The 27,921-nt window shown below is 49.7% G+C and overlaps 1 protein-coding gene across 2 annotated transcripts in view; it reads right to left on the bottom strand.

Annotated features, from left to right (window-relative positions):
- Window positions 1–1,423: 1,423 nt before the first annotated feature.
- The window catches only part of Cyth1 (cytohesin 1), a 72,132-nt gene continuing 45,634 nt past the window's right edge, over window positions 1,424–27,921 (bottom strand). Inside the window, exons 1-13 of one of the 2 annotated variants that reach the window (XM_090351295.1) lie at window positions 27,517–27,574; window positions 19,013–19,095; window positions 18,645–18,709; window positions 16,262–16,328; window positions 15,900–16,018; window positions 15,655–15,735; window positions 14,907–15,019; window positions 12,808–12,956; window positions 12,318–12,430; window positions 7,131–7,209; window positions 5,894–5,965; window positions 5,210–5,364; window positions 1,424–3,160 (exon numbers count right to left, since the gene is read on the bottom strand). In XM_090351295.1, the coding sequence (XP_090207421.1) occupies window positions 3,082–3,160; window positions 5,210–5,364; window positions 5,894–5,965; window positions 7,131–7,209; window positions 12,318–12,430; window positions 12,808–12,956; window positions 14,907–15,019; window positions 15,655–15,735; window positions 15,900–16,018; window positions 16,262–16,321 (1,020 nt within the window). In that variant the 5' untranslated portion in view covers window positions 16,322–16,328; window positions 18,645–18,709; window positions 19,013–19,095; window positions 27,517–27,574 and the 3' untranslated portion in view covers window positions 1,424–3,081. Of the gene's footprint in view, window positions 3,161–5,209; window positions 5,365–5,893; window positions 5,966–7,130; window positions 7,210–12,317; window positions 12,431–12,807; window positions 12,957–14,906; window positions 15,020–15,654; window positions 15,736–15,899; window positions 16,019–16,261; window positions 16,329–18,644; window positions 18,710–19,012; window positions 19,096–27,516; window positions 27,575–27,921 lie in introns of those variants that run through there. The other variant, XM_090351294.1, reaches the window with a different exon arrangement.

Raw genomic sequence — 27,921 nt, forward strand, 5'->3', positions numbered from 1 at the left:
AGAGGCTGTTCTCAGGTCTGCTAGAGGGGAAAATGTAACTTCCCTTGAAGTTAGATGTGGACTGAGTTTCCTAACACAGGAGCTCGAGTCAAGCCTCACTCTGGCTTCTAGCCCCATCGTATCGCAGCTCATGGAGTGAGCAGCCAGTTCCCTGGGATGTTGAGAGTTAAACATGAGGAAAGAAGACCCTGAACACAGGATCTCAATAAATTATGTCTTGCTTTCCATTATAAAGGAGGACACTGGGCATAACGATCAGGCTCCATGCTTACTGTCATCACGTGACAGTAATCCTAAGAAGGGGTACACAGAACTGTGAGCCTGTGGGAAATGTCAGCAGACTGTGTGGAGAGAATATGTATAAGGTCTGGACAGAGGAAATAAGCAAACGTCATGAAATGTCATGGGGTGGGATGTGGAGAGGCCTGGATTAAGGTTGGCCACACCAATGGCAGCTGGGACTATGTCTGCTTCCATTCTCGTCAGGACACGGGGTGTTCTCATACCCACTGCACACGACCTTCCTTGCATTAACAGACATGAGGTTGTCACACTCTCCTTGCAGTCGGCCATGGGCAAGTCAGTGGGCCACTGGCTGAGCAGTTATCCAGGCGGACCAAATACCTGCAAAGACAACCTAGAAGGGAAGCTTGTGGCTTCAGTGCAGGCTTTGGCTCAGTGGATTCCGGGTGGGTGATGAGGCAGAGGCCACACCCTCTCCTTGTGGTTACAGGAAAAAAAAAGAGAGAAGCACCTGGGACGTGTCCCCAAAGACCCACCCCGCAGTGACCGCCTTTCCTTTAGCTGGACCCCACCCCAAGTCTCTAGAACCACCATGTGGGGAGGACCAGCCCTCAGCATGCCAGTCCTGTGGGTTGTGGGGGGACGGGGGACACTTCACAACTAAACCTTCACACCAACTTAGAGAACATCCCCACAGAAACTGTGGGCAAGATGGAGGATGGAAATCAGGCCTGCCTGGGCATGAACATGAGGCATTACCCCAAACAACGTAACCCCGGGTGTAGCTCAAGAGGCAGAGAACCGGCCGAGGCCCCGAGGTCCAGCCCAACTGCTGCTGAAAGAAAAAAGCAGGGCAGACCCATTCTCTCTCTTTTTTTTCTGTGCTCCTGAGGGGAAGACAGCGTCTTTCCATGGTGGTGAAAGGCCCAGGCACTGAGCAAGGAGAGCGCTGCCCCTTCTACTCCAGCCAGCCTGCAGTGCTTCTGCCCTGGCCGGACACGCGCGCGCGCACACACACACACACACACACACACACACACACACACACACACACACACACACACACACACACACACACACACACACACACACACACACACACACACACACACACACACACACACACACACACACACACACACACACACACACACACCCATAGACAGCCCAAGTAGTTCTGGCAGGTTTGGAGTTTATTTGCTGCAGTTCCTTGGCGCTAGTTTACAAGGCAAAACCAACCAAACAAAACAATTGGAATAATAATTATAATTTTTTTAAAAACCCTGTCAACAATTTTCAGTCATTTCTTTATATTTTGACAAATCCTCTTTTAAACAAATACAAAATAATCTAAAAGGAGAAAAGCTATACATGGGTTATTTACACCTCTGATAAATAAACGAATACTGATCCAGGAACCCTTGTGAGACCCAGGTGAAGTGGGGCCTGCCGGGCTCTGGCGCCAGCCCTTCTGCTGGCACTTGGGCCTACACTGCCTGTTCCTGTGCCAGGAAGCTCAGCTTTCCAGCGGGGACCCCTCTATCACTGTCACCTTCAACACCCCCCACCCCCCATGCCTGAAGCCACTCCAGGCGGGATCTGCGGGAGGAGCCCCCCCTCCACAAAGCTATTTCCAGAGATGCTCATCTACCTCACGGGGTCAGAGGAGCCAAAGCCGAAGCCACATGGCCCTGTGGAGACCGCTGGCTTGTCTGCCTGTCGAAGGCAGCACCTGCCACGGGGCCTGGGCATGGGGGGTGGGCAGGAACATGACCCCGCCTGCTCTACCTGGCCTGACCTGCCAGCCCAGGCGCAGTGGAGAGCTGCCCTGAGAGTCCCTGAGAGAAGGCGGGAGAACGCCAAGCTTCGTGGCTCCCTTCGCACCACTGGGTGGGCGCTGGGTGGGCAGAGCTGCCACATACCCTGGCCTGGGGGAAGGAGATACAGGGGCGACACTCCCACACATGGCACCTGCTGAGCAAAGGCCCTGCCCTCTGGAAGCCACCACAGAGGCACCAGAACATCCAGTGAGGGCTGGTTTGGAGGCAGGAGAGGCTGATGCCCCGGGGGATGGGGGAAAAACCCTGCTCCATCCTCTAGAACGAGGAGCGGAGCTGCAGGGGAGGAAAGGAAACTCGTGTGAAATGGCGGGCTATCCCAGGATCTGTGGGATAGCCTCCTCACAGTTTGGTTATTAGGTACTTAGCTCAAGGAAGATGCTGACTTTCTACGTTAAAGCCCAGTGGCCTCTGTGCTGAGACAAACCGAGGGAGACATCCAGCCTGTTCGCTCCTCTCCTGGCACCAAGGCCTGAGGTCCTGGAGCTTGCTGGCCACTGAGGCCTTCCTGTGCCTGCTGAGCCCCTGCCTGCCACCTTGCCAGGCCACTAGCAGAGGCCCCCAGTGGCCCTGCTAGGGGGGTGCCCAGCAGCCTGGAGAATCCTGTCCAGGCAAGAGGAGGCCCCACAGGCAGGGTAAAGGGTGGCACTGGGCTCTTTTTCTCTTTAGAAAACAAAAATAAATCTTTATAGTATGTGGCTTCTCTTCCACCACCATCTTGCTATACTGTGTCCACACAGGTATTTCTTGTGTAGCGCAAAGGCTCTTTGCTGGCGACCACGAGGTAAACAGCAGGCTCTGGCACTGCTGAGGAGCCAGAGGGCAGAGGTGGGACGGACACTGCTGCCAGCAGCTCTGTTCTCAGCAAGAGGGCCAGAGCCCGTGGGGACAGGCATGTTACTCGCCCCAGAGAAAATGGCCCCTCTCCCTGCTAGCCGGATCACCAAAGCAGAATCCAGTCTCTACGAACAGGTGGGGCTGGCAGAGGTCCGGGCGCGTCTCAGTGCCTCTTCGTGGAGGAGACTTTCTTCTTCCGCGCTGCAAGCATTTCATAGAAAGGGTCCCTGCTGATGGCTGCTCTGAGTACAGAGAAGGGAAAGGACAGGCGTGAGGGGCGGGGCGGGAGGAGCCTTGTGCTGCTCTATGGTCAGTGTGGCCACGCCACCCCTCCCTGGTGACACATTTTGGAAGGCCAGGTATGAAGATAACAGGGGGTGGGGCGGGTAGCGTTCCTGTTCCATCCTGGTAACTGCCATTCAGGAGTGGCACCATTGCACGCGCTCCCAGCTAGATTCAATCTCAGAGAAAACCTGGGCCGGTTTCCGTTCCCATGGTGACACTGCATGGTCCTTCGTGGCTGTGCATGCCATGCACTCCATATGCCTCAAGAAACTGCCATGGGTGGTGTCCCAGCGCTGCTGCGGGGCTAGCAAGGGGGAAGCAAGGCGGTGGCACGGGAGGGCAGGCCCACAGTGCCGGTAGTGGCTTCATTAGTTCTGAGCTGTTCACCAGCCACACCAATACTGGGACGGGAAGGGAGCCGGACACTGGCATGGCAGCAGTGGGCAGGTGACTGACAGGAGCGGTCACCAGAGCCCCTGTGTCCACTGTCCCTGGGGGGCATCTGGACCATGACCTCGAGGGGCCTTCCCACCGCAGGGGATGCAAGAAACACTGGACGTGAGTTACCACAGGCTTTGCCAGGCATGGTGGCCTCACACGTGGGTCCCAGTACTAGAAAAGCTGAGGCAGGAGCATGGATTTGAGGCCAGCTGACCTACACAGTAAGCTCTGGGCCAGCCCAGGCTTTGCAATGTCTCTAAACAAGAGCCAGGTGCCAGTGGCTCTATCTGTAATCTTAGGTACTCAGGAGACTGAGATCTGAGGATCGCGGTTCAAAGGCAGCCAGGTAAAAAACTCCCTGTGACCACTCAAAACCATAAGTGGCGCTGTGGCTCAAGTAGGAGAACAGCAGTCTTGTGCACAAAGAGGCTCAGGGAAGCGCCCAGGCTCCTAGGTTAAGCCCCACAATCACTACCACCACCGCCAACAAAACACTCTTGCATTTTTAGGGAGTTGGTGACTCTACTTTAGCTTGTGTGTTCCTAGGCAGCCTAGGAGATAGTGACGGCACCAGCCCAGCATCAGACTCACCCTGGGCTCCCTCCAGACCCTTCCTCGTGCTCACCACATCTCCACCATCTTCAGCTACTTCCTCAGAATTGAACCCTGGCCCAACACTGTACAGATGGAAGCAGAAATGCCTCCCAACAAAGCAGCACAGACCAAAGGCTGTGCTGGGTGGGAGAAGGCCGGGACTCTGGGACTTGGACAGGAGAAGGCTGGTGTTCGGGAGGACTCTGGGACTTGGGCAGGAGAAGGCTGGTGCCCGGGTGGACTCTGAGACTTGGGTGGGAGAAGGCTGGTGTTCGGGAGGACTCTGAAACTTGGGTGGGAGAAGGCTGGTGTTCGGGAGGACTCTGGGACTTGGGTGGGAGAAGGCTGGTACTCAGGAGGACTCTGGGACTTGGGCGGGAGAAGGCTGGTATTCAGGAGGACTCTGGGGACCTGGGTTGCCTGGCCAGCACAGCCTTTATTTTCCTGGGAAAGTCACCAAAGTCCAGGTAACAGGAAAAGTGCTTCAAGGACAACACCCGTGTAGCTCTGGAGGGGTAAAAAACCCGGGGAGGACCGAGGACACACTCCTGGAAGAGAGGCCTGCCAAGCAAAGTCAAATTCCCAGTGCCAGACCCTGAGGGTGGGTGGCTGTGCTTCTTGACCTTGTGTTGCTGCTGTGTCCTCCAGCAACCCTCACATCTACAGGGGCCTCTGTTTCCTCATCTCTGGTGTCTCTCTGGAGGAAAAGCTACAGTGCACGAGCACTGTCTACTGTGCAGGCACCTAGCATGCAGTGTCCCCTGACAGGAAACGCCTAGGTCACTCCTGTCTGTGGTGTGTTCCCATCCTGCCCAGACTGCAGGAACAGTCCTAGAAACGTGATGGGCAGGGGCCCAAAGGCCTCCTAGGAAGCAGTCTGGCGATCCTCCCTGAAAACCTGTGTGAGGAGCACCGGGGACGCAGGGCAGGAACAGGAGGACCCAGCCCTCCTGTTGGCGGGAGCGACTTACTTGATGCATTTGATCCATTCCTCCTTCTCCTCCGGTGTGGGGGCAGAAATCCGGTACACGGTGTGGTTTCCTTCCACCACTCGCCCGTCTGCTTCAGTCTTACAGGCTTTAATGACTTGGTCTTTATTGTCAGGGATATAAAGCTCAAAGCAGTTCTGGAAGGGGGGAGGGAAGATCTCAAAAAGCTGCTCACCAAGGAACATCTAATTCATGTCCTGAAAGGCTGTTTATTCTTGGTTTAGAGGAACAGAACAGAACAGAACAGAAAGCCAGAGGCTGTCAGCTGTGCACACCGAGGCCTCTTGGCACCAATGCTGGCTGGTGTATGGCAGCTCTACTCCATGCAGAGGGGTAGGCTATGAGGCTTCCTGAAGCCAACCCAGCCACCTCAGGCCATTCCAGACAGAGCAAAGAAGAGGGAGCCAGGTTACAGAATAAGCAGCCAGTCCTAGTATCTGCTGCTGCCATGTAAGAGGGACAACTGGTAGACCTTGTAGGCCAGCCAGTGACCGCCAAGAAGATGGATTCAAGGCCCCTGGTGTCTCAGCTTAGCTTGTGTATTAACAATGTAACAAGAGGACCTTGTGAGGTTTTATGCAGTCCTTGGAAAGACTCATTCTTTTCGTACAACATTTCTATGCTCCCCCCTCTTCCCCCCTGCCCAGTGTCTGCTGTAGTACTCACTGGCTTCTTGGAGTCCTCCACCTCCCGAATACTCAGATTCTCCAGGGGGATGATCCCACGAGGCTCCTTGTCCTGGGACAAGTGCACACTCAGCTAAGGACATTCCGCTGAGATCCTCCCTACCCATCCCACCTCGCCACCCTCTCCTAGGCTTCAGGCCACCAGAACTGGAAGGGCTTTGCAGGTACTGTGAAAGCACACCTGACAACAACACATGGGAGTCCCTAGTGGGGATGGCGAGAGTACCTTTCTCCTATCTCAGCCTCGGCAACGCCAGGAAAGCCTGCTCCATACCAGTGCTGGGAGCCTACTGCACTCACTGCACATGATCACTCTCCCTGCCCTGCATGCCACTCACTGCACAGCAAGGGCTGTACTGATGGGCAGTGCCTGGGAGGTCGAGGTGGGGCAGGAATGGCGCTTTTCTAGGCTTGAACTCAGGCTCCAGGCAGATCTTAGGGAGCTGACAGGAGGGGGGGGGGGGGCTTCCTGCGCATCTTCCTGCCTTAGTCTCACGAACGATGGGATCACAGTTGCCTACCTTACTCAGGAATGAATGGGCCTTTTTTTTTGATAATTCAAGGTTTTTGGTGGGTCTTTAATTTAAATGTTAGTACTGGGGCACTGCAGAGGTAGGCTACATCCACTCTCACCAGCTACTGCTACAGAAGGGTCATGTGTGTGGCACATGTAGCTCTTAAGTCCCTTCTCACTGAATAAAAACTAACCAAAGGACAACCCTCATGTAAGGAAATCTATTTCTTGAATTCTGGACAATCTCCAGGTAACTGTTCCATTTCCTTCATTTTCTATTTCACCCCTGGTCTGTTTCTTCTGCATCTCTGCTGCCCCAGAAGACCCAGATTCTCTGAATCAGGATGCTTTCCTTGTCTCTTATTCTCATCACAAGGACCACAACTCTTGACAACTGATCTAAGCTCACTCTCCCTAGTCTAGCTTCAAACCCACTCTGGAACACTGTGTTCTCTTTCCTCTCTTCTCTGGTCTTTTATTTCTTGTCTCATCGGTTTGAGCCAGTGCCCTAACCTTGATTAGGACTCCTCTTTCTGAAATTCCCCTCAGTTCTTCCATTTGGCTTTATTTTCCCAATCCCTCAGAAAACAGATGGACAAATCTGTCTCCCCAGGACCTTTCCAAATTAGGCTTGGTTAGAGTGGCTGTTTTAGAAACAAGACCACCCGGCCTGTCCTGCCAGAGGATGGAGCCAGGTGCTCACCGTGGTGTACTCAAAGTAGTACAGGCAGTTGTCAGTCAGGATGAACCAGCGTCTCTTCCAGGTCTTCACCCTGCCACCTGCAGAGCAGAAGGAGATGCACTTGGACGAGAGCCACTGGGCCAGCGTAGGTGCAGCACACAGAGCTCTCTTCTCAGGAGCCACTCAGACCATGGCAAAATTTACATCGGTGACAAGACACAGCCGAGACAGAAGCACCTTTCACAGAGTGAAGGTCTGCGGTATGAGCAGAGCGAGCGTGTCTAGGTGACCTGAGATGACATCTGACACAGGATGATAGCATGGGTGGGGAGGGAATCCCAGGGCCACGGCAACACGCGGTGCAAGGGAGCCTCAGGACAGAGAAGCCAGCCAAAGTCTACGCAGTGGAAACAGGCAAGAAGAGAAGGGGGAGAGGCAGCAGCGGGTGGGGGGGTGGGGGATGCGGGTGCGAGGTGCAGGCTGTGCAGCTGCTCACTGTCAGCCAAGAGCCGCAGACAGTTGCAGGAAGTGCCAGGAGGGAGGACTCGGGAGAAGGCATTGGTCCCTTCCCACCCATTGCCTTGGGAACTGGGGAGCAGATGCCTATACTTCTCTCTACTCCCCCCATCCCGACTTCAGGCAATTTCTACATGGACTGGAGTCCTCTAAGCTGGTATCCTGGAAATAAAACCTCTGAAGTCCTGGCTGGACAGGAGTCAAAGTAGGATTTTTTTGTCTGGGAAGCCAGCTTGGGAGTTTGTTTCCAGACTCCTCCTGACACATTTCGTGGCAGGAGTTGAGTAGGCAGCCATAGGAGCTGGGAGAGGAGTGCCGACGGCCTCCCTGAGTTTGATTTAATAAGCCAAATATACGGGCTGTGAACTTACACTGAGTCAGATACTAAGGAAGGATGTGCTTAACTGTGCCCAACCTCAATGGAGCTACAACTCACCCTCCCGCCACAGCCTGGGCCTACTTCCCCTCACTTACCTCGGGTCAAGGAAAGAACCATCCAAGGGTAGCCCTGGGCCTTCCCATGTTGAGATGTTTATGGCATTCCACAAACATACCCCATCCTGCTCCTTAGCATTTGCTAGAACCCGGCCTACAGAGAACATGGCTTCTCTAGGCTCCGTGGAAGACAGGTCTCATGAGGTCCCATCATTCCTGCTGCCTTGTCCTCCTCACTACAGGTGAGCCAAGTAGGACAACTTCTCAGGGACTGCTTTTTACTGCCTGGGCCTGCCTGCAGGGTACCCCGCTAAACCTAAGAGGAGATGTGGGTACAAGGAGGGAGGGAGGGTAGGCCAGCGGAGGAGTGTATGGACCCGGCTCTAAGGACCCCTTTGTAACTCTGGTTGGGTGCCTGAAGTCCAGCAGTGGAGTTTAAGTAACAATCATTAATTGCAAGATTCTAAAGGACGGGGACCTAGGTTGCCAGTGGGAGGGGCCACAAGCTCTTAACGAGGCTCTCTCCTTGCCACGACTTGTCAAGTTTCTGCAGCCACCCCAAAGGGTATCGCGGCATGAATAAGAAAACCCACAAATAGATAATATGTCATCCATTTGTCAACAGGAAAGGCAGGGAAGAATTGAAATAAAGGAGGAGGAGAAAGAAGACAAGACTCTCTCAGAATTGGAGCCCCGACTCTGTTTCAGAGTGAAAGCTCAGGTCTTCCAGCCTCTCTAGTGGGCACCACCTCACCAGGGCTGGGCACCCGAGGGCGAGCAACCCATGCGGACCTCCCATGCACACCGTCACAGGACGTCACCCTGGCTGACATGGGGGTTTAGGATGTGATGAACAAAGCAGGTCAGATGCTGAAAGGAACAAGATGGTAGGAAATCAAGGAGAACAAAAGCAAAGCTGGAGGAGAAAGCTTTCTGTCTGATTAGGAGACTGTTTCCCCTGCACAATCAGCTGAGTCACCAGCCCAATCCCATGAAGCATGGCTGCAGCCCCACGGGGAACACTTCCACGTGGAAAGAAAAGCAGACATGGAACAAGCAGACAGATCGATGTGCGCCTACAGTCCCTATGGAACTCACAGGACGCTCTCCCTGAAGGCTCCTCCACCCCTGGCACCCCTGCAGAGAGGTGGGCCTCCCTAACAGTGGAAGCCTGACTGGCCCCTACAGTGGGGCCACATGTGGCACTCTGCTCAGGTCCTGTCAGGTGAACCCTGGGGAGTTCTCTGACTACCCTAAATCTCTCCTCAAAGTTGAAAATGGAGAGGAGGCCCCAGCCATATGACTAAGAGGGCAAATTTGGGATTTAGGAGTGAGTCTATGACAAAGGAGAGGGTGAGAAGCTAAAAAAAAAACCCAGCAACAACAACAACAAAAACTCCCAAACAAACAAAACATGGGGCTGCACAGCCCTTCCTTCCCTGAAGCCCAGGAAATGGAAGCCAAAGCCTGCAGGTGGCATTTCCAGCTTTGCAGGGGTTTGTCCCCTCCACTCAGCATGGCCTGGGGTTGCTGCTGTTTCCCTTTACCAGGCAAAGTCATCTCATTTCTTCTATCAGTCCTGGTGCTGAGCACATGGCTTAGGGCAGCGGAGATGGAGGTCTCGCCTTCCCCTTTTCCTCACCAGACATAACTCACGGGTGTTGATTCACAAAGGCTGACGGGTGGGTGTCAATTGGAATGAAGTACATGTGCCTGCCTGGCCGACACGGGAGCATGCAGTGACTGCTTCTCTGCAGTTACAGTGCCCCCGGAGGAGGCACTGGTCATTCTGGTCTGGTCATTCTGTGTCTTTTCTACCAGCGGGCAACACCAACGCTGCTCCAAACCCCCCTCCTAGCTAGTTCCCTAGGGACTGTACGGTAAGTTAGAAGCAGCATTAACACTACCACCAGCCATTTTTAAAAAACCAAAATAAAAATAAAGAAAAAGAAAGAAAGAAAACACTGCAGCAATGACAGTGGCCTAGGCAGGGCGAGCGAGCAGGTTGCGGGGTTACATACCTCCTGGAGTTTGGGGTAAGGAAAAGGAGAGCCAAAATCATGGAAACATACAAATGAGGGAGAAAAGAAAATTAAAACAAAGAAATTAAACCCGGTTCCTTTCATCTTAAAGTGCATGTATCAGTCACATTCATGTCTGCCTGGGGAGGGCGCTGAGCCTGAAAGCAAGCCACAGCCCACTGCTCTACAGGCCACATCCCAGCGGGCACAGGCAAGATTCGAGACACCACCTAAACCTAATTCCTACGATGCCAGTGTTTATTAGCCTATCAAAAGGACTTCGGGGAAAATTAAATGTTTCTTGGCTGTCACATTTTTTTTTTTTTGGTTGTGGGGTTTGAACTCTGGGCCTGGGAGCTGTCCCTGAGCTCTTCAGCTCAAGGCCAGTGCTCTACCACTTGAGCCAGAGCGCCACTTCCGGTTTTCTGGTGGTTAATTGGAGATAAAAGTTTCACAGACTTTAGTGCCTGGGCTGGCTTTGAACCCTGATCCTCAGATCTCAGCCTCCTGAGTAGCTAGGATTAGAGGCATGAGCTACCAGCATGTGGCACCTGTCATGTTTAAAGTGTGTGCAAGAAAGCACACATGTATACTATGAATACACATGTGATGTGTGTGTGCACAGGAATACACACTCATGAGTTTATGCATACAGGAACATATACACACAACCACAGACGGCTGGGAGTCCTGTCTTCCATTGCACACACGTGGGTGTGCACCACGGTGAAAACCTTCTAAGGGTTCAGAAGGCCTCGCTGAGGTTTAGGAAAAGTAATGTGATGACCAAAAATGAGTCTCATCTTCAGTTCAAAAGTCTCCTGACGTGGGGCTGGCCTCACTGGGTCGCCCAGGCTGGCCTGAGGCTTCCAGGAGAAGGGATCTTCCTGCCTCAGCATCCTGAGTAGCCGGGACCACAGGAGCACACCCTATGCCTGGTTTGAATTTTTTGTTTTTAAAAATACAGAATGTTCATGAATTTGCATGTCATCCTGGTGCGAGAACCAAGATAATCTTTGTTCTAATTTTAGTATCTGAGCTGTCAAAGCTAACACTTAGCATTCTCATTTAAACAAATTTCCCTGGAGGGGGAAGTAAATTGAAACTTGGATACACTCTAACATTTTCTAGTATATTCCTTTTAACTACATCAGCCTATGAGGCCAATACTTTTAGAACTTTAACTTCAAAGATTCTACTGGTTTAAAGATCTATAAAATGGTGGCCAATTTAAAAGATAAGGCTCAATGAATTAATGCTGTACGGGAAATTATGAATTAAGTCCTAAGTCCTCAGGAAATCTAAACCCATGTCATCTGGACTAGTGAGCAATCAAAGATGACAGGTTGGCCTTCCCGAAGGTGTCAGCAATGGCTGCTCATCAGTGGAGCACATTACAAGATTAGAGGGGGGCTGTAAGGAACCCCCTGCTAATGTGGAACCCAATTCATCACAGGCCAAGGCAGAGGAGAACAGGAGCATACACCCTAGTGGGCTCCAAAATGGCCAGCATTACATCCAGTCTCGAGATCCTTCAGTGTATGGGAACAATTAGAAAATCATCACACGTGGACATGAATGTGCATGAAAATCCCACCATTTTTCCCCGTTGATTGCTCCAACACCTGAACAGTGAGGCATGACAGTACATCTCAGCAATGTAAGCTCACTTTCGGCAGAGGGAAGAGGATGCATGTTTAGCTTTTCTGAATGACAAAGCCATAAATGTGGCTGATTGGGTTTGGAAAGGGTGTGGCCGGTGCCAGGGATGAGTGAGAGTGCTGTGGGTCGTGCTGCAGCCAAAGGCTCTAGGGTTGCCATGCACACTGCCCGTGGGAGCCAGATGCAAAGGAGGAGGTGATGATGCACTGGGGCAGGAGTGCCAGGGACAAACCTAGGATGGGAAGTAGAAAGATGGACGTGGCTGGTCACTCCCCCCAGGGAAAGAGGGCAGAGCTCCTTAGGGGATGCCTAGAAGAACCCGGCCACTGACTTAAGAGTGGACACATCAGGTCCTGACACATGAGGACAAAGTTCAGAGGGCAAAGTCTGTCCTGGAGTCTTCGTGGGGCACTAGTGGTGTGAGTTATTTCCTTTCTGGAAGTGGACCTTCATTAGTGCAGAACCGAGGCATCTGTGAGCCTTCCTCTCCCCCACACCATGAGATGAGTGTGCCCCCATCCTACACACACACAATGGCTTTCTACCTGAGTCCCCAGCCCAGGGTTGTGACGTACCGAGCTTCAGCAGCCAGCCCTCACGGTCTGGGTTGAAGAAAGTGTGGGTGAGGTCGTTTCCATCATCTTCTGGGATCTTAAAGGGCTCATTTTTTATGCTCTCATACAGATTCTGGGATAAAAGATGACACTGCATGTCTGAGTCTGCAGTTATTTTTTCTTCCTCCCATTCTCCCCCACTCATTCCAGAAGCAACCACTGAGTGCCTGCATGGAGCTGAGACTAGAGGAAGACATGGCTGTCTCGGTACTCCAGCAGCTTACAGGAACAAAACAGGTAAGATGCCTTGGGTTTCAGAGATACAAACCACTTTTCTTTCCTGACTTGGCTGGGTCTCCTTACCCATTTCTTAGCACAACTTGCATAATTAAATGAATGGATAGAGCAGGTACTTGATACGTGTCTTTCTCTTCTACTACAATGACCTTGTTGCACGGGAACCCTTTCTCCACAGCAATGAAGCCACCCCGGCCCCCCAGCCACGCTCACCCGGAGCAGCTCTTCGGGAAGGTCTCCTCCATCGTTGATGCCGCGATTCATGGCAATGAACCTCTCCACAGTGGGCTTGTCTTTCACATTGGGGTTGTGCAGGCTGGTGTTCAACATTATAATGGCAAAGGAGAGGACGTAGCAAGTGTCTAGAAATGAGGAAAGTGGAGGTGGTGAGAAACAGCCTGCCAGCAGGGGAAGAGGCACACACTCGTGAGACCAGGAACGGAAGTTATGTTCCCAGAGGGCAAGATGACCTTGCACTGGATGTGCTCCCCAACCCAGAGGAGAAGGCACACAAAGGACACAAGTACTCAGGGTCTCTATCTGTTTAGACTGAAGAGAACTGTGTGCATGTGTGCCACAGGAAAACCTGAGAAACAATCCAGAAGATTAACAAAAAACGATACTCAGTACCCACACCTCTATCAGCAATAACTAATTTTACTTTATTTCTTCTACAAAAAGGTGCCCACCTGTAATACACCACAAATGCATCTCACGAACAAGTTTTTCAAGCATATTTTTCTAACCTGATCATTTTCCCTTGTTAAAAACCTAACGTTTTTGAAGTTCTAGCAACAATTTTTTTTACTATAACAGGATACAAAAGGGAGAAATGGAGAGGAAAAACAGGAGAAACATTTCATTCCCCTCATGCAGAAATGGGAGGAAAGATTCCTTGTCCTTTGTGAGCTGGGGGATGTACCCTAACCCTACCCAGAGCTTTGGCTGTCAAAAATGGGACTATTTACTGTTCTAGAAAATGAGGTTGGCATATAGGCCCACTCAAAACACAGAGACATGATTTTGGAACTTGCCTTGGTTGGGCATATCTTCCCGTTCTGTTTCTTTATCCTATAGTGACAAGTGTGCAGCCTGGTAGCCTCCAGGAGAAGGTAGCACACAGTTCCTTTGTCTCTTGTTGGTCTATAACTGGGTGCGGTGGGAGGGAAGTTAGCTGTTTCTTTTTTTTCAGTTTTTACTTCCTAGTTTTAATGTCTGAGTGTGGCCCTTTTAATAATTATTAATTTTAATTCCCCTATCTCTCGTGTCATTTTACCTTTTTTTTTTTAAACATTTGGTCCCTTTTGATCTTAAAAGGGGTAGAGAGAGTCAGTAGTCTATTTTCTGTGTCTGTTTCTGAATTTTTTTTTTTTTGAGGCAGAGTCTCACTATGTAGCTCATACTGGCCTGGCCTTAAACTTGAGATTCCTCTGTTTCAGCCTTCCCTCCTCAATAATAACTGGAATTATAAGACACATATCAATGTGCCCAATTCCATGACTATTTTTTTTATAGTACTGGGGATGAACCTAGGGCCTCTGGCCAGCTAGTCAAGTTTGAGCTATGCTCAAGCCCAGAAAATGTTTTTTTTGTTGTTGTTGTTCAGATGTGGGACTTGAACTCTGGGCCTGGACACTGTCTGAGCTTTTCAGCTCAAGGCTACTGCCCTACCCCTTGAGCCACAGCACCACTTCCGGTTTTCTGGTGGTTAATTGGAGATAAAGAGTCCCACAGACTTTAGTGCCTGGGCTGGCTTTGAACTGTGACCCTCAGATCTCAGCTTTCGGACTAGCTGGGGTTACAGGCATGACCCACCAGCCAGAAAATGATTTTTAATAGTTATATATGTCATAGTTTAAAGGTACAGTAAAATTTATATTTCTAGAACTTTTTTTTTTTTTTTTAATTGTGCTGGGGATAGGACTCAGGGCTTTGCTAGGCAAGTGCTCTGCCACTGAGCCACATTCCTAATCTTTCCCCGGGCCTTAATGTTGGTTTGTGGATTACTTTCAACCTGTTACTATGACAAAGAACATTAAATAAATGTTGTATGCAAAGCCCTGCTTCAGTGGCTGAAATCTGAGGACCACATTTCAAAGCTAGACCCAGGCTGAAAAGTCCAAAAAGTCCCCATGAGACTCTTATTTCCAATTAGCCATCAGAAAATTAGCATTGAGCTGAAGAGCTCAGGGACAGTGCCAGCCAAACCACCAAAACAACAATAACAACAATAATGCTGTAAGCTGAAATCTCAGCATTCTTGTTCTAGAAATTATTCCCAACCAGTGTGTGTGTAGTGCCTCCGCACTCACCCGTGGACTGGAAGACCCCATTGTTGCACTGACAGTACCGTTGAGCGAAGGCCTCCATCATCCGATCTATCTTCTGGGCCTCTCCAGGGAGCCGGAAGCTCCACAGGAACTGCCTGAGGGGAAGAGAGGGCCTGGATTCAGGACTTGTGGAGATGGTGCATGTGCCTGTGAGCTGTTAAAATATGCCCATGACTTTCTTTTTTCTTTTTTTTTTTTTTGTCAGTCCTGGGGCTTGAACTCAGGGCCTGAGCACTGTCCTTCGGCTTTCTTAAGGTTAGAGCTCTACTACTTGAGCCATAGCCCCCCTTCAGGCTTTATCTATGTATGTGGTACCGAGGAATTGAACCTGGGGCTTTGTGCATGCTAGATAAGCACTCTATATACCTTTAGCTATACCTATAGCTGTCAAGATACAGGACAATTATCAAAACACAAAACAATATAGTAAAATACTGAAGTTTACCTTATTTTTTCCTTATAAAAGGAACTAAAATATACAGCTATTTTAGGGCAAGAAAGCAAACGACAGGTTTTAGGAGCTGAAGAGTGGAGTAGGAAAGGTTTCAACCTCTCGTATTCATCAGCTCCTCCGGGTGAGGACGAGCTCCCCTGCATCTGTGCAGGGCCATCTCCCCATGACTCCTGACCAGTCACAGGCTGGCAGACTATCCTGGAGACACAGCTTCAGCCAAATGGCCACAGGATGGACACAGGGTCAGAAACCAGCCTCACTGCTGTGACCACGCACCTCAAGGCCTGGACAAGGTTCAGGTCGGTGAACTCATGCAGCTCCACAAACGCATGCAGGACCTGGAGGTTAAACTCATCTCTGTCAGGAACAGACAAGAGACAGGGAGGAAGCGAAGTCAGACACTGCTGCCAGCTCGCCAGTCCCTCAGGGTCACCATCTCTGGGAACGTGGGGCACTGGATGCTCGTGTCTTCAGGTGGTTCCCAGCCATCTTCGAGCAGGCATGTGTCTTTGGGGTCTTACCTTTCCCCCAGGTAGTCGCCTATGGCTGTTTTGTTGAGGCCCTCTCCTTTGTACAAGAACTGGGCGATGTCTTCACAAGTGTTCTTGAGCAGGTCGTTCTCTATCAAGAACTGGATCCCCTGGAGAGAGACCACAAAGAGCAATGATGCTGTTCTGGAACAGCTGGAAAGGGCAGAGGAAGCAACGGGGGCTGGCACTGGCATAATAACTAATAAATACAGACCTGGGAGTCAGGGTCTCTGTCTAAAACCATGGCTTACCAGGTGATTTGTGCTCTGAGTGATTCTCTGTGGCCACTCAGAAAATCGCCGTCTTACAGACACCTTAAAGATAATGGGTTTCAGTGGTTCCTGTTCACTCACCTTTTTAGGGTCCATGTTAAATTTCTTCCTGCCCATGGCTACCTGTTTGTTCCTCTGCATATTTTTCCTGAAAGACAACCACCAGAGCCATTAGTGCTCAGGCCACAGGAAGTTCTGGGAGGCTAATGCTGTCCGACGTGCAGCTACCAACACGCAGGTATTTCTCAAAGACAGCCATAGAAAAGCAGCTGACAGAAAAAGTCTGACTAAGAAACTGGCATAGGCCAGCTTGCAACTCAAGTGCATTGGCTCCTTCTACCTTAGATCCATTCTATTCTTTTCCAATCTATTTTAAAACTTTATCAAGGTATAATTTACTTTTCATAAAACATACTCATTTTAAGTGTATGCTTGAGTGGTTTCAAGCAGGCTTGCTAAATTGTGCATTCATTATTATAATCCAGCTTTAGCACATGTTCATGAACCCAATAAAATTCCTCATGCCCATTTCCAGTTAATCTTTATTCCTATTTCAGTCTCCATGCAGCTATCAGTTTGATTTCTGTCTCCACAGATTTGCCAATGGTGGACATTTCTTATGAAGAGAATCATAATGCCTGGACTTGTGCATCTGGCTTTTGTCACTTAGCACGATGTTTTCTTTCTGCTGTGCCAGGAACTGAACCCTCCTATATGCCAGTCAGAGGTTCCGTTGCCCCTTCAAGACAGCCCCCACAGTGACTTCTGGCAGCCCAGCTTACTTCCTTCTGCCTGCCCCGGGACCTTGTGGACAGAGGCCTAACACATGGCTTCTGTGGCCAAGCACAGGGTGAATTCATCCACAGTGCTAAACACTTGCAGTTCCCTCCTTTGTATCACCAGGTACTGTATTATTTCAGCCTGTTTATCCAGTCACCTGCAGGTAGACTTTAGGGGTATTACCAGTGTGGGCTATTTTAAGTAAGAATTTAATGAATATCCTTTCCAGGTTTCTTTGTAAACATCTGGGAGTGAACTGCCGGGTCTCAGCTTGGGTGTATGCTCATAAGAGACTGACAAGCTGTTTCCCAAATGGTCATACAATTAAACTCTGGCTGACACTAGCCAGCACCAGGTACCAGCTGTCCTTTCAACTTTAGCCATCAGAGTGGGCATGAAGCTGCCCTCATGGGGGCTGTATGCTTCACTCGCTCAGGACTAACAATGAGAACATTTTCATGTATCCATTACCACACACCTGTCCACCTTTTCTATGGGTTTTGTTTTTTTTTACTTAATGGTGTATGTTCTGATGCATCCATTTATATACAAATGCTGTAGGATTTTGATTTTGTTTTTGTGCCAGTCCTAGAGCTTGAACTCAGGCTTCGGGTGTTGTCCCGAAGCATCTTTGCCCAAGGTTAGTGCTCTACCACTTGAACCACAGTGACACTTCTTGCTTTTCTGATAGTTTATCAGAGGTAAGTCTCACTGACTTTCCTTCCCCCGGCTGGCTTCAAATTGTGATCCTCAGATCTCAACGTCCTAAGTAGCTAGGATTACAGGTGTGAGCCAATGGCACCTGGCTTGCGTGAGCTCCATTTTTAAGTGGAAAATAGGAATATACAACCAAAGCATGGAGACAATCCAGGGGCTGAAAGTGACGAGCTGGCTGCTTACTGTGGCAGCTTCAGTTTCACCCATGTCTAAGGGCCCCACCCACATGGAATTAAAATAACAAATCAACTGGCCTTTGGAAACCAGACTGGCAGGCTTAGGTTCAGGCTTAGAATAACACAGACAAGGGGTGAGCTGGAAACAGCCTGTTTATTGCATTAAGCAGTTAGAAAATGGACTGGAGACTATTCAAAATTAAATTCTCAAGATGACTGGGAGGAGGTGGGGGGAAGGAAATGGGGACAAAAACATGAGAAGGGGCATCAGTATGTGAAAAGTAATGCATCTACTACCTGGTGAATGTAACTGTAACCCCTTTATATATTACCATGACAATAAAAAATAAAATTAAAAAAAGCTAAAACTCGTTTGTTAAACATGTCATTTGAAATACGATGTAAAAATCAATGTTAATAAATTCTTTAATAAAAAGGTAAAAAACAAAACAGAAGTCCTTGTCATTTTATGCTGCAATTTCACCTCTATGTTCTTTTTCTTATCCTTTAAGCACTAAGGATGTGCAAATAAGCTTGAAAGTATAAAAAAAAACCTGGACACACTAGGTTTTGAAATTATATTAGTAAAAAGCAGAAATTTTAAAGCACCAAAACCACCGCCGACACCACCAGGAAGATACATAGTGATTCAAATACACACAAAGTCTGAGCTGATAGCTTTCCTAGCTTAGTCTCCTCGGCTGGGGATCTTTGGGATAAAGGCTGGAGTCCGGGATCACTGAGAAGTGCTTTACAAAGCAGGCCCACAGGGGCGGGACAGGAAGACTCACCTCTCCTCTGTGGATCCCAGGCTTTCAATTTCATTAGCAACCTCTGCTATCTCGTCCTTCAGCCTCTGCAAAGGGATAGGGAGTCACCAGGAGGAGAGACTTATGTCAGTGTCACTTCCAAAGCTTCTAGTAACATCCTCCACTCAAACACTACACAACAGCAGAATGAAATAAAGGAAAAAGAAATCCCAAACAGTGGGACCTGAGTTTTGCTCCCCTGTTTCAGCCTCGCTGCTAAGCTGGGAAAAGGGCGGCAGCAAGACTCTGTCCTGGAGCTACCCCAACTCACAAGTGCAGAGGAGTGTAACCCCAAAGCAATCACCGTCCCTACACTGGCGCACAGGGACAGCATCGCAGCCGGTCCCTACCTGAATGTCAGCTAGCAGCTCCCGCTTCCTCCGCCGGATGTTCTCCAGCTCTTGCCGCTCCTCTGTGGTCAGGTCACTGGGGACTGCAGCAAGGAAAGAAATGCACCTCACTCAAAGACACGCAAAGATGCCAGAAGCAAGTTTAAGAGACAATTGACTACTGCGATTCCTGGCGGGTTTATTAAGCAAGGAAGGTCTGCACGGCAAGAAGAGCGGTGAGCATTCGTGGCCGTGGACCACGAAGGTAGGTGTGGATGTAAACCAGGGGCCGGGCCATTCTTGCCCCTACTGCGGGAGGCCCTGGCACGCTGTCAGTCTGTCAGTCTGTCCAAGCCTCAGCTCCCCTGTGGTCAAGAGTGGAATTGCAAAGCTCTTTTTCACCCTCAGGAGGAAGCTGGAGGCCAGCCATAAAGCAATATCAATGGCTTTGTGCTGTTTGGGGGAAGGGTAGGCAAAGAGTCCTGTGTTACACAGGGAGAAATCTAGGGAGCTACCCCCCAAACTGAAAACGGCACTAAACTCTGGAGGCTGGGGCGAGGGGACTTTCTCTTCGGGCTTCATACCTGTCTGCACAGCCTGAGCGACATAGCTCCCATCACTAGAGCAATTGCTCAGTTCTCACAGTGCAGCATTTCTGCAGTCTGCTGTGACAGATGCCCCTAAAGTGAGCCTTCAGGTGTGCTGTGGAGCCAGGTGGCCACATGGAGGAGCAAGCCAGAGCCAAGCAGTGACCCTTACCACTCTGGACAAGCCATGTATCTATTTGGGCCACATTTTGTCACTAATAAAGCACTCACTCTACAGCACTCATTTAAGATGGAGTAAACACAGCACAGAAATGACCTTTGCCCACAGAGGGAAGGTTCCACGACTTGTAGCAGATGCTTGAGGTTTCAGGCAGCGCGAGCACGCGCGTGCGCACACGATATACATATATATCGTCAATGTCTTTCCATCCCTGCTAAGCACTACCACACACCATGGACCTACATTTTGCAGTTCAGAGAGTGGTGGCAAAACCAACATGAGCTTCCTTTTTCTTTCCCCATAATATCACAAAAGAATGAAAGACAGATGGAATGGAACAGAGGGTACAAGATTATGTTGCTCAGAACAACACACTGCATGTTTCTCAACTTTCTATTTAACACTTGGGCTGCAGACAAGGGGGACAGCAGTATGAAGTGCTTGGGTGCTGCTGGGGCTTAGTAGGCATCAAGTGCTGGAAGCTGTTATTTTATGACAAACTGCATTTGTGCTGATGTCACGTCTCTGCAGGACAGCACAGAGTTAGAAGGAGACCTCACCTCTGGAACATGGGGCACATGGCTAGACTCACACTCTGACTGGGTGGGGGCCTCATCTGCCATGTTGGGAGCGCAAGTCCTCCCCGGATATCCCATAAAGACCACTTAGAACAACAGACAGGGACAGGAGATAGGGAAGCCTAGAAAAGCAACTGCATTCACCCACTGCTCCTCTTCCTCTTCTCAACTCTCATGATCTACCAGGAGAAATGTTTTTTGTACTGTGGCTTCATCTCAGCACACACAAACATACTAAAGCAACACCTCATCCTGTGAAAGCACCAGGCACTGGGGTTTGAATAGGTTCTTCTGCTTCGGCTCCTCTGAAGCTTCCAGTAGACCACCCAAACCCTGTGGCATCCTTGGGAAGTCAAGGGCCATTTACCTCAATGATTACTTCAGAGGGAAGCTAGTTAACTGTAAGTTAGCTCTAGCTTAAAGAGAAAACACCTTAAAATGACAACAACAACAGCAGAAGCACCAAGCAGTGTACTGAGCTAACACTTGTAATCCTAGTTAACGTTTGTCATCCTAACTACTCAGGGTCTGAAATCTGAGGACTGAGGTTCAAAGCCAGCCTGGGCATGAAAGGCCATGAGACTCTTGTCTCCAATTAACCACCGGAAAACTGGAAGTGGCGCTTTGGTTCAAAGTGGTAGAGCTCTAGCCTTGAGCTGAAAAGCTCAGGGAGAGCAACCAGGCCCTACGACCAACAAAACAAAACAAAAACAGCACCAAGGTGAGCGCTGGTGGCTCATGCCTGTAATCCTAGCTAATCAGGAGGCTGAGATCTGAGTATCTCCAATCAACCACCAAAAAGTCAGAAGTAAAGCTAAGGCTCAAGTGGCACAGCAATAGCCTTGAGCAAAAAGGTTCACAAACCCATATGTAAGCCCTGAGTTCAAGCCCCAGGACACAGACACATGGACACATGGACGGACACACACAGATACCTTAAAGTGGCACACAGAAATATTTACAATAAAAAAATTGGGCTTAAATCTCAAAGGGGCTGGGCAGGCGGTTCATCAGGCCATCCATGAAGGACAAGCCCGACAGGAAGAAAGAGAGGGTGAGCCTTTAGAATTTTAAATGGATGTATCACCCTTAGGTTCTCCATCAAGGAGGGCAGAGAGAAGCCATTTCAGACAGCAAGGAAGAGGAAAATATGGTATGAAGGATGGTACCAAACTGCTTACCTAGAATGGCCAGAGGGCCAGAGACATCAGACCAGGCCAGAAGAGAAACCCAAGATCATCACAAAGATCATGACAAAGCAAACAGGAGAAAGCAGCTAGGCAAAGTGAGCAAGAGTCAATTAGTCTTCTCTAAACAAAATGAAGAGTATTGGAAACAAGAAAAACAAAACAAAGGTAATCATGGGAAGAATGAAGCAGGGCACATGGCAACAGGGCTATGAAGGACAACACATGTGGCATTCTGGTCACAGTGCGGTTTGCTGGGTGCTAACTTCAGAATCCACCTGGTTAAAAGGTTGGTGGCGATAACAGAAGGTTCTGGGAGAAAGCAGAGTCTCCACAGCTTCCTCTTACACAGCTGGGCACAGACAGGAGGAGGAAGCCTGGGAAGACAATGGAGAGGGAAGTGTAGGGTACATATGTGCTGCTCATGGTCACTTCCAACAAGAGATAACTCCCTCACTGAACACGAACGTAAACAAGGACATGAGCGGTATCCCCATCCACTGCAGGAGGAAGCCGGGAGATTCTTGACAAAATCATCTGCCACATCAGGTAGGAGATGTGAAACAAGGAAACGTTCATTTTCTGTGGTTGTTTTGGGAAGTAGTGCAAGTCTGGGAATGAAACGATGGGGCATCTGAGCTCCAGAATGCCCGTTATAAAATAAATACACGCCAGGCCTGTGGCAGCTTGAGGTGATGTCTTTACATCAATCTAGGCGCACTAGAAATACAGGTCTTGCTGTCCTTGAAGGCTGTGTGCAGTAGAATACACAGGACGCTTACTCTCACTTATTCTGATCTAGTCTCCTCACAATAAGCTCACGTGCTCTCTTGCATTACTCTTCATCTAATAGTTAGTAAACTTATCATCTAGACTTGAAAGAAAAAAAAGTCAAGTTCCTTCTGTAGCGAGATTTTTCTGAGATGAGGTAAAGTCTAACAGGTATTTTCTTTTGCGTGGATAAACTTATCACTACAACATGAAATCTTGAATTTAAGCCTTCATTTTATGCTGCCCATGAGAGGAAAAAAAAAAAAAAGCAAAAACGAAGGACAAAACATTTCATTTAAGAACCAGCAGTCCTGCTGAGGCTGCTTCAGGTGTCTGGGCTACTAGGTCCCATGCTAATGAATTAGAGATTGAGGCGGGGAGGAAGCAGGTATTCTAGGGCCACACACCTGGAAAGCTCTCAGTGCCTGTGCCCTACAGACCGTGAGGGTTAAACTGCACAACAGTGAGCTAGCTGGGATAGGCCAGATGGCAAGCGACAAACAACTCCTCCCTCCCCCAACTGCCACGTGCTGCAACCATGCTTCTATGCCAGGGAGGAGACTAAGCCCTTTTCTCTAGAAGAATGGCAGCAGGTTGTTTCCACCATCACAATGGAGGAGGTCAAAGAGGAAGCCTTCGCAACCTATCACCCCTCCCTGCTTACCCTGTCCTAAGGTGAATCTGCGAGGTGCCTGGCTGGCTGGCAGGCAGGGCGAAGGTTCATCTTGTTCATCCTGGCCCCTAGCATTCCCTTCCAAGGTTCTGATTTAATAAAGGGGATCAAAGTGACCAAACAACAAGCAGCTATTGTGCCAGGCTGTGAATAGAAATGCCACACAAGGGAAGCTTTCATTTGTTTATTTATTTAAATGTTGCTGCGCAGATTTTAACTGTCTGCAGAAACCCAGAGCATAACCAGGCTCCAGCCAACGCATACAAAGGAGGCCTGTCTTAAAGAGGCCGTACTCCCTTTCTAAGCCAAGAGAGGAAAGAGAGCACCAGGAAGGCACCGGTCTGAAATCTGCAACCCTTGCCCACCACAGCTGCCCAGCAGTATCAAATGAGGTCTAATTGCAGGCACAGTTGTGACAGACAGCAGGACGTGCTCAGTAGAGACTGGCAGTCTCCGCTCACGTGAGAGTGCTGCCCTAAGCCCACTGGGGATGGGAAATCCTGGGGTCCCAGGCTTGCTTTGGGACCAAGAGCTCCCTTCTTGAGGTCATCCCCTTGCTTGGCTTGAGCATGCACCATGTGCCTTATTTTTATCCATCATAGTATTAACCAGCATCCTGATAGTCCCCCTCTCAGTGGATACAAAGGGTCCAGACTAGAACCAGCTCAGCATGGCACCATTCAAGAGAGAATTAAGCAGCAGGGCCACCTGCTGGTTACAAAAGGTAACCATTTGGGCTGAGGAGTCCTCTGACAGCCTGCTCTCATGGAGTCTTCCAGGAAAGCTTCCTTTCCTTTCACAGACCTGGAATTCCCTAAACCCTGAGTGTGAGTGCCCACATGCACACATATGCACGTGTGCGCACGCACACATGCACACACGCACACACGCACACACACACACACATGCATGTATGCTTGCACCTCTAGAAACCTACGCTGACCTTGCCTAAAATATCAGCAGTGGTGGGGAAGAAAAGGATAAAGCTCCAGCTTCTTATACCCTCAGCAGAATATTGGTTCCATTCTAGAGGACAAGAGGCTATTCACAAGTTGGGTTCTGTCCAAGAGGCAGATACAGGTAAGTATGAAAGAAGAAAGGTGGTAGGTCTCCTGTCTCCCAGGATGTACCACCCTAGGGCTGAGTGAGGAACCCCAAGGCCGGCAGTCCCTACCAAAGGCCTCAGCGTACCCACTCCTATGTACCCTGCCAGCAACAGAAGCCAGGACCCAAGTCACCTCATCTCCCAGACAATTCCTTAATCTGCCATTGGAAAATTTCTGGGTTCTAGAAAGAACCGGGCTTTGAAGCCAGACCATGGATCAATAGCTCTTCCTCCCCCCAGGCCTCAGTGGGGCCTATCTGTAAGTGAAACCACTGCTGCTCACTGCTGGCACTGGTGTGATGGCCAAGTGCAAGCCAAGGAGACACAGAGCTGGCACAAGAGGAGTCTCAGTGGGAGAAAGTCTTTTCTATCTGCAATCAGCTTCGCCTTCCTCTTACTGCTCCCTTTAGGCCCCTGCTGCTCACCCAACCTATCTTTTGCTTCACAGCTGGAGGGCAGCCCTGTCCCCTCCTACAGGAATGACAATGCCTACAGGCACATGGGCAATTTCAGGAGTGTGTGTGATGACAAGGGCCACAACAACCTATGGGACTCACCTGGACCCAATGGGCTTCTCAGTGAACAGGAGGACAACAGGATGCTTCCTGGAAGGCACAAATGGCCTGTGCGTGGCTTTTACACACACCAACAGCTCTGAGATATCTGTCTGTGACAGATATCTGGTGACCCAAAAATGAAAGAATAGGGGACAGCGCTGCAAACCCCCACCCCAACAGCAGGTGAGAGGCACACTGAAGAGATGACAAATTCTCAAGGGCCACAGTTTCGAATGGGGAGTGGGTTGGCTTGGGAGAATCTTTTCCCTCACTGAGAACAGTGTTTTCCAATTTCCCATGCTGACATGGCAAAAGTCCTGGGTCATGGCTCTAAGATGGGGAGGAATGCAACCTAAACTCCTAGCATCTGCCAGTTAGAAAGCAACACAAGAGAGACGTGAAACAAAAAGCTGCGATGGCTCAGGACTTCATGGAAAGCCTTAAATTTAGAGTCCTTGAGATCAGAAGATAAGAGAAGGTAGATCCAGGAACGTGTGATCAAAGTCAGAGGCTCACTGTCAGATGTGCTGAGCTCGCATCACACCTTTATATAGCTCTGTCAGCTTTGGCGACCTGGCTGTGTTTCCTTCTGAGTTAAAACCTTAGCAACCCTTTCAAAGTCTAACATCACATCACCTGGTCCTTGAAAAAGGAAGGAGTAGATGTAGGGTTGCACACCAATAATCCCAGTACTCCAGAGGTTGAGATAGAAGGACCTGGTAACATAGCAAGTTCAAGGCCACCCTTGTCTCAAAATGGAAAGAAACGGGAAAGAGAGAGGAAGGAGGAGTCGGAGGGAAATTTTGACACGTGCTACAGCCTCGATGAACTTCAGTGGCACAGTTGTGTACACAGAAGTCACATTCACGGAGACAGAGTTAAGAGTCGCAGGTGCTGAAGTGGGAAGAGAGCTGTAGGGTTAAGCAGTTCTAGGGGTGGATGTACAACAATGGAAATGCACTCAGCAGGGAACGGAACACTTAAAATGGTCAGGATGAAGCCAGGTGCAGGTGTCTGTGTCTGTAATCTCAGCTACTCAGCAGGCTCAGATCAGAGGATCAAGGTGCAAAGCCATCCCAGCAGGAAAGTCTATGAGGCTCTTTATCACCAATAAACTAATGAAATAATTTTTTAAAAAGTGGAGATGTGGCAAGTGTTAAGAGTGCTAGCCTTGAGCAAAAGGAGCTTCGGGACAGCGCCCCGGCCCTGAGGTTAAGCACCAGAATGGCAAATATTATGGAATATGGTTTTATTTACCTCAATTAAAAATAAGGCAACAATTTAATAGCAGCATTTTAACTTCCAAATTCTGCTTACTTTATACCCTTTTCAAAGAAACTCTGACCTGACTTTTGTGAAGAGCTCTTCTCACCACCAACTTGTAGCCTAAAACATTGTTTTAAAAAAGGATTTACATATACAAGAACCAAAAAGAGTTAAATTATGCAGCTAGCATAAATGATATTCAATATTAAGAGGCATCTTCTATTCCATTGTCAGTACAGACATTAAGACAATTCTCATTTAAATTCTTTCCAGGCAATATCCACCCAGACTCCAATATAGAATAAGTCTATTAAAGAATTTATCTGACATTCTGTCCTTTTAAGGAAAACTGTCCTGAGACCCATCCTCTAGCACTGCCAAGTAAGGAGAAGGGAAGAAACCAGGTACCAATACAGAATCTCAATGACCTCCTCTGTGACCTTGGGCAAAACTCGATTTCTTCCCTCCCTAGTTTCTTCCCACAGAACAAGATACTACCATCCCAGCCCTTCTTAAAGAGCGAGTATGTATTTTTAAAAGTTCCACAAATGGATTTTTTATAGAGAAGAGAATCAACATAATTTATCTAATAAATCCTGGAATTCAAAATTGAATTTACATGTTCTGATTTAATCATCTAATCAAAGAGAAATGAGGTCAAATTTCAAGGTAGTAACAAAGTCACTTCATTTTACCCTAAAAGTGTAGCTTATGAAAACAAAATTTATCATCTGTTTTTAGTGACCACTAAAAGCCAGAAGATAATCTAGATCTTCCCCTGTCCTAAAAGCTTGCAGGCACATGGTTCCCAGCTTCTCTCTAGTACTAGATTTCTAGCCTGCCTCTCCTGCTGCTTCCCAGGGTGGGAAGGGTGCTGGGACAAGCTGGGGTAGGAGCCAGAGGTACGTGGTCCTTAGCTATCTGGGCACCTGGAGTTCCCTGTCCCTCTAGAAACCCAAACACCCTGCTCCCTCATCTGGGGAAGCTCTGTGTCCTGAGTGAAAGCACTGCCCTGGTGTTTGCCCACTCCACGCAGTCACAAGGGACAGCAGAGCCACCACAGCCTTTCTGCATCCAAAACAGAGATTCCCCACCGTCCCCCGACCACCATCCTAAAATCTGCTTATGTGTTAGCCCTTTAAACAACTCTGGATTTTTTCTGTAATTTAAATGATACCTGTCTCACAACTGGATGGATTTCTAGGACCAAATCAGGTGGACAACTCCAGTCCCCTGTGTGTGCATGGCTGGCCTGGGCTCGGGAAAGGCTCCACGGAACTCAGTGGGTGAAGGGAACCCCTGGGTGATGGGCAGGCCTGGGGTAGGGGGGAGACTCACCCTGAGTTTGTTCCTCCGCTTCCAGTCTACCCTGTTTCTAACCTCACCAAGTCTGGGCCCCAGGAAGCGGCTACTGGCTTGTTCTGAACTCAGGCCAAGGAGAAACTACATGGAGCGCTGGGCATCTGTCAAAGGCACTGTGGAAAATCCCTAGGAGGGGAGAGCCAGGGATGGAGCCGGCGGCTGCACACATCAGCTCTGGCTGCAGTGGTAGGGTGGGAGAGGCCACAGAAACACCTAACAGGGAGCAGCAGACCCACTCCATGTGCCCTCCACGCTTACCAGTGGTGAGTTCCCTGTCCTGCAGCCCCAGTGTCCTGGCCAGCCCTGGGCAGCAACATCAAAGCCTCTGCCGCTCGCAGCTTTCCACCTCAGAGGCCATGGTGGCTCGGCACCGCGATCCCACAGGCCTAGGCTCCCCGAGCTCTCCTAGCCCTGGGTGCACAGAGAGCTGGAGCAAGGACAGCACGTGTGTGTGCCAGCACACAAGGGCAGGGGAAGAGGCGTCCAGAGGAGACAAAAGCCGAGTGGCCGAGCCACACAGGCAGGCTGCGCAGGTGTGAGCAGAGCTGGCGGGGAAGGCTGGTGCAGGCCTGGGATGGGAGCTGGAGCTGCAGCCTGGCTGACACTCAGCGTGCGCCGCGGTGCTCCTCCAGGCTCATTTCCATGAATGCAATCACACAGCCC

This window comes from Megascapheus bottae, chromosome 17 (genome assembly GCF_031878675.1).
Source record: "Megascapheus bottae isolate mThoBot1 chromosome 17, mThoBot2.hap1, whole genome shotgun sequence".
In the NCBI taxonomy this organism is placed as follows: Eukaryota; Metazoa; Chordata; class Mammalia; order Rodentia; family Geomyidae; genus Megascapheus; species Megascapheus bottae.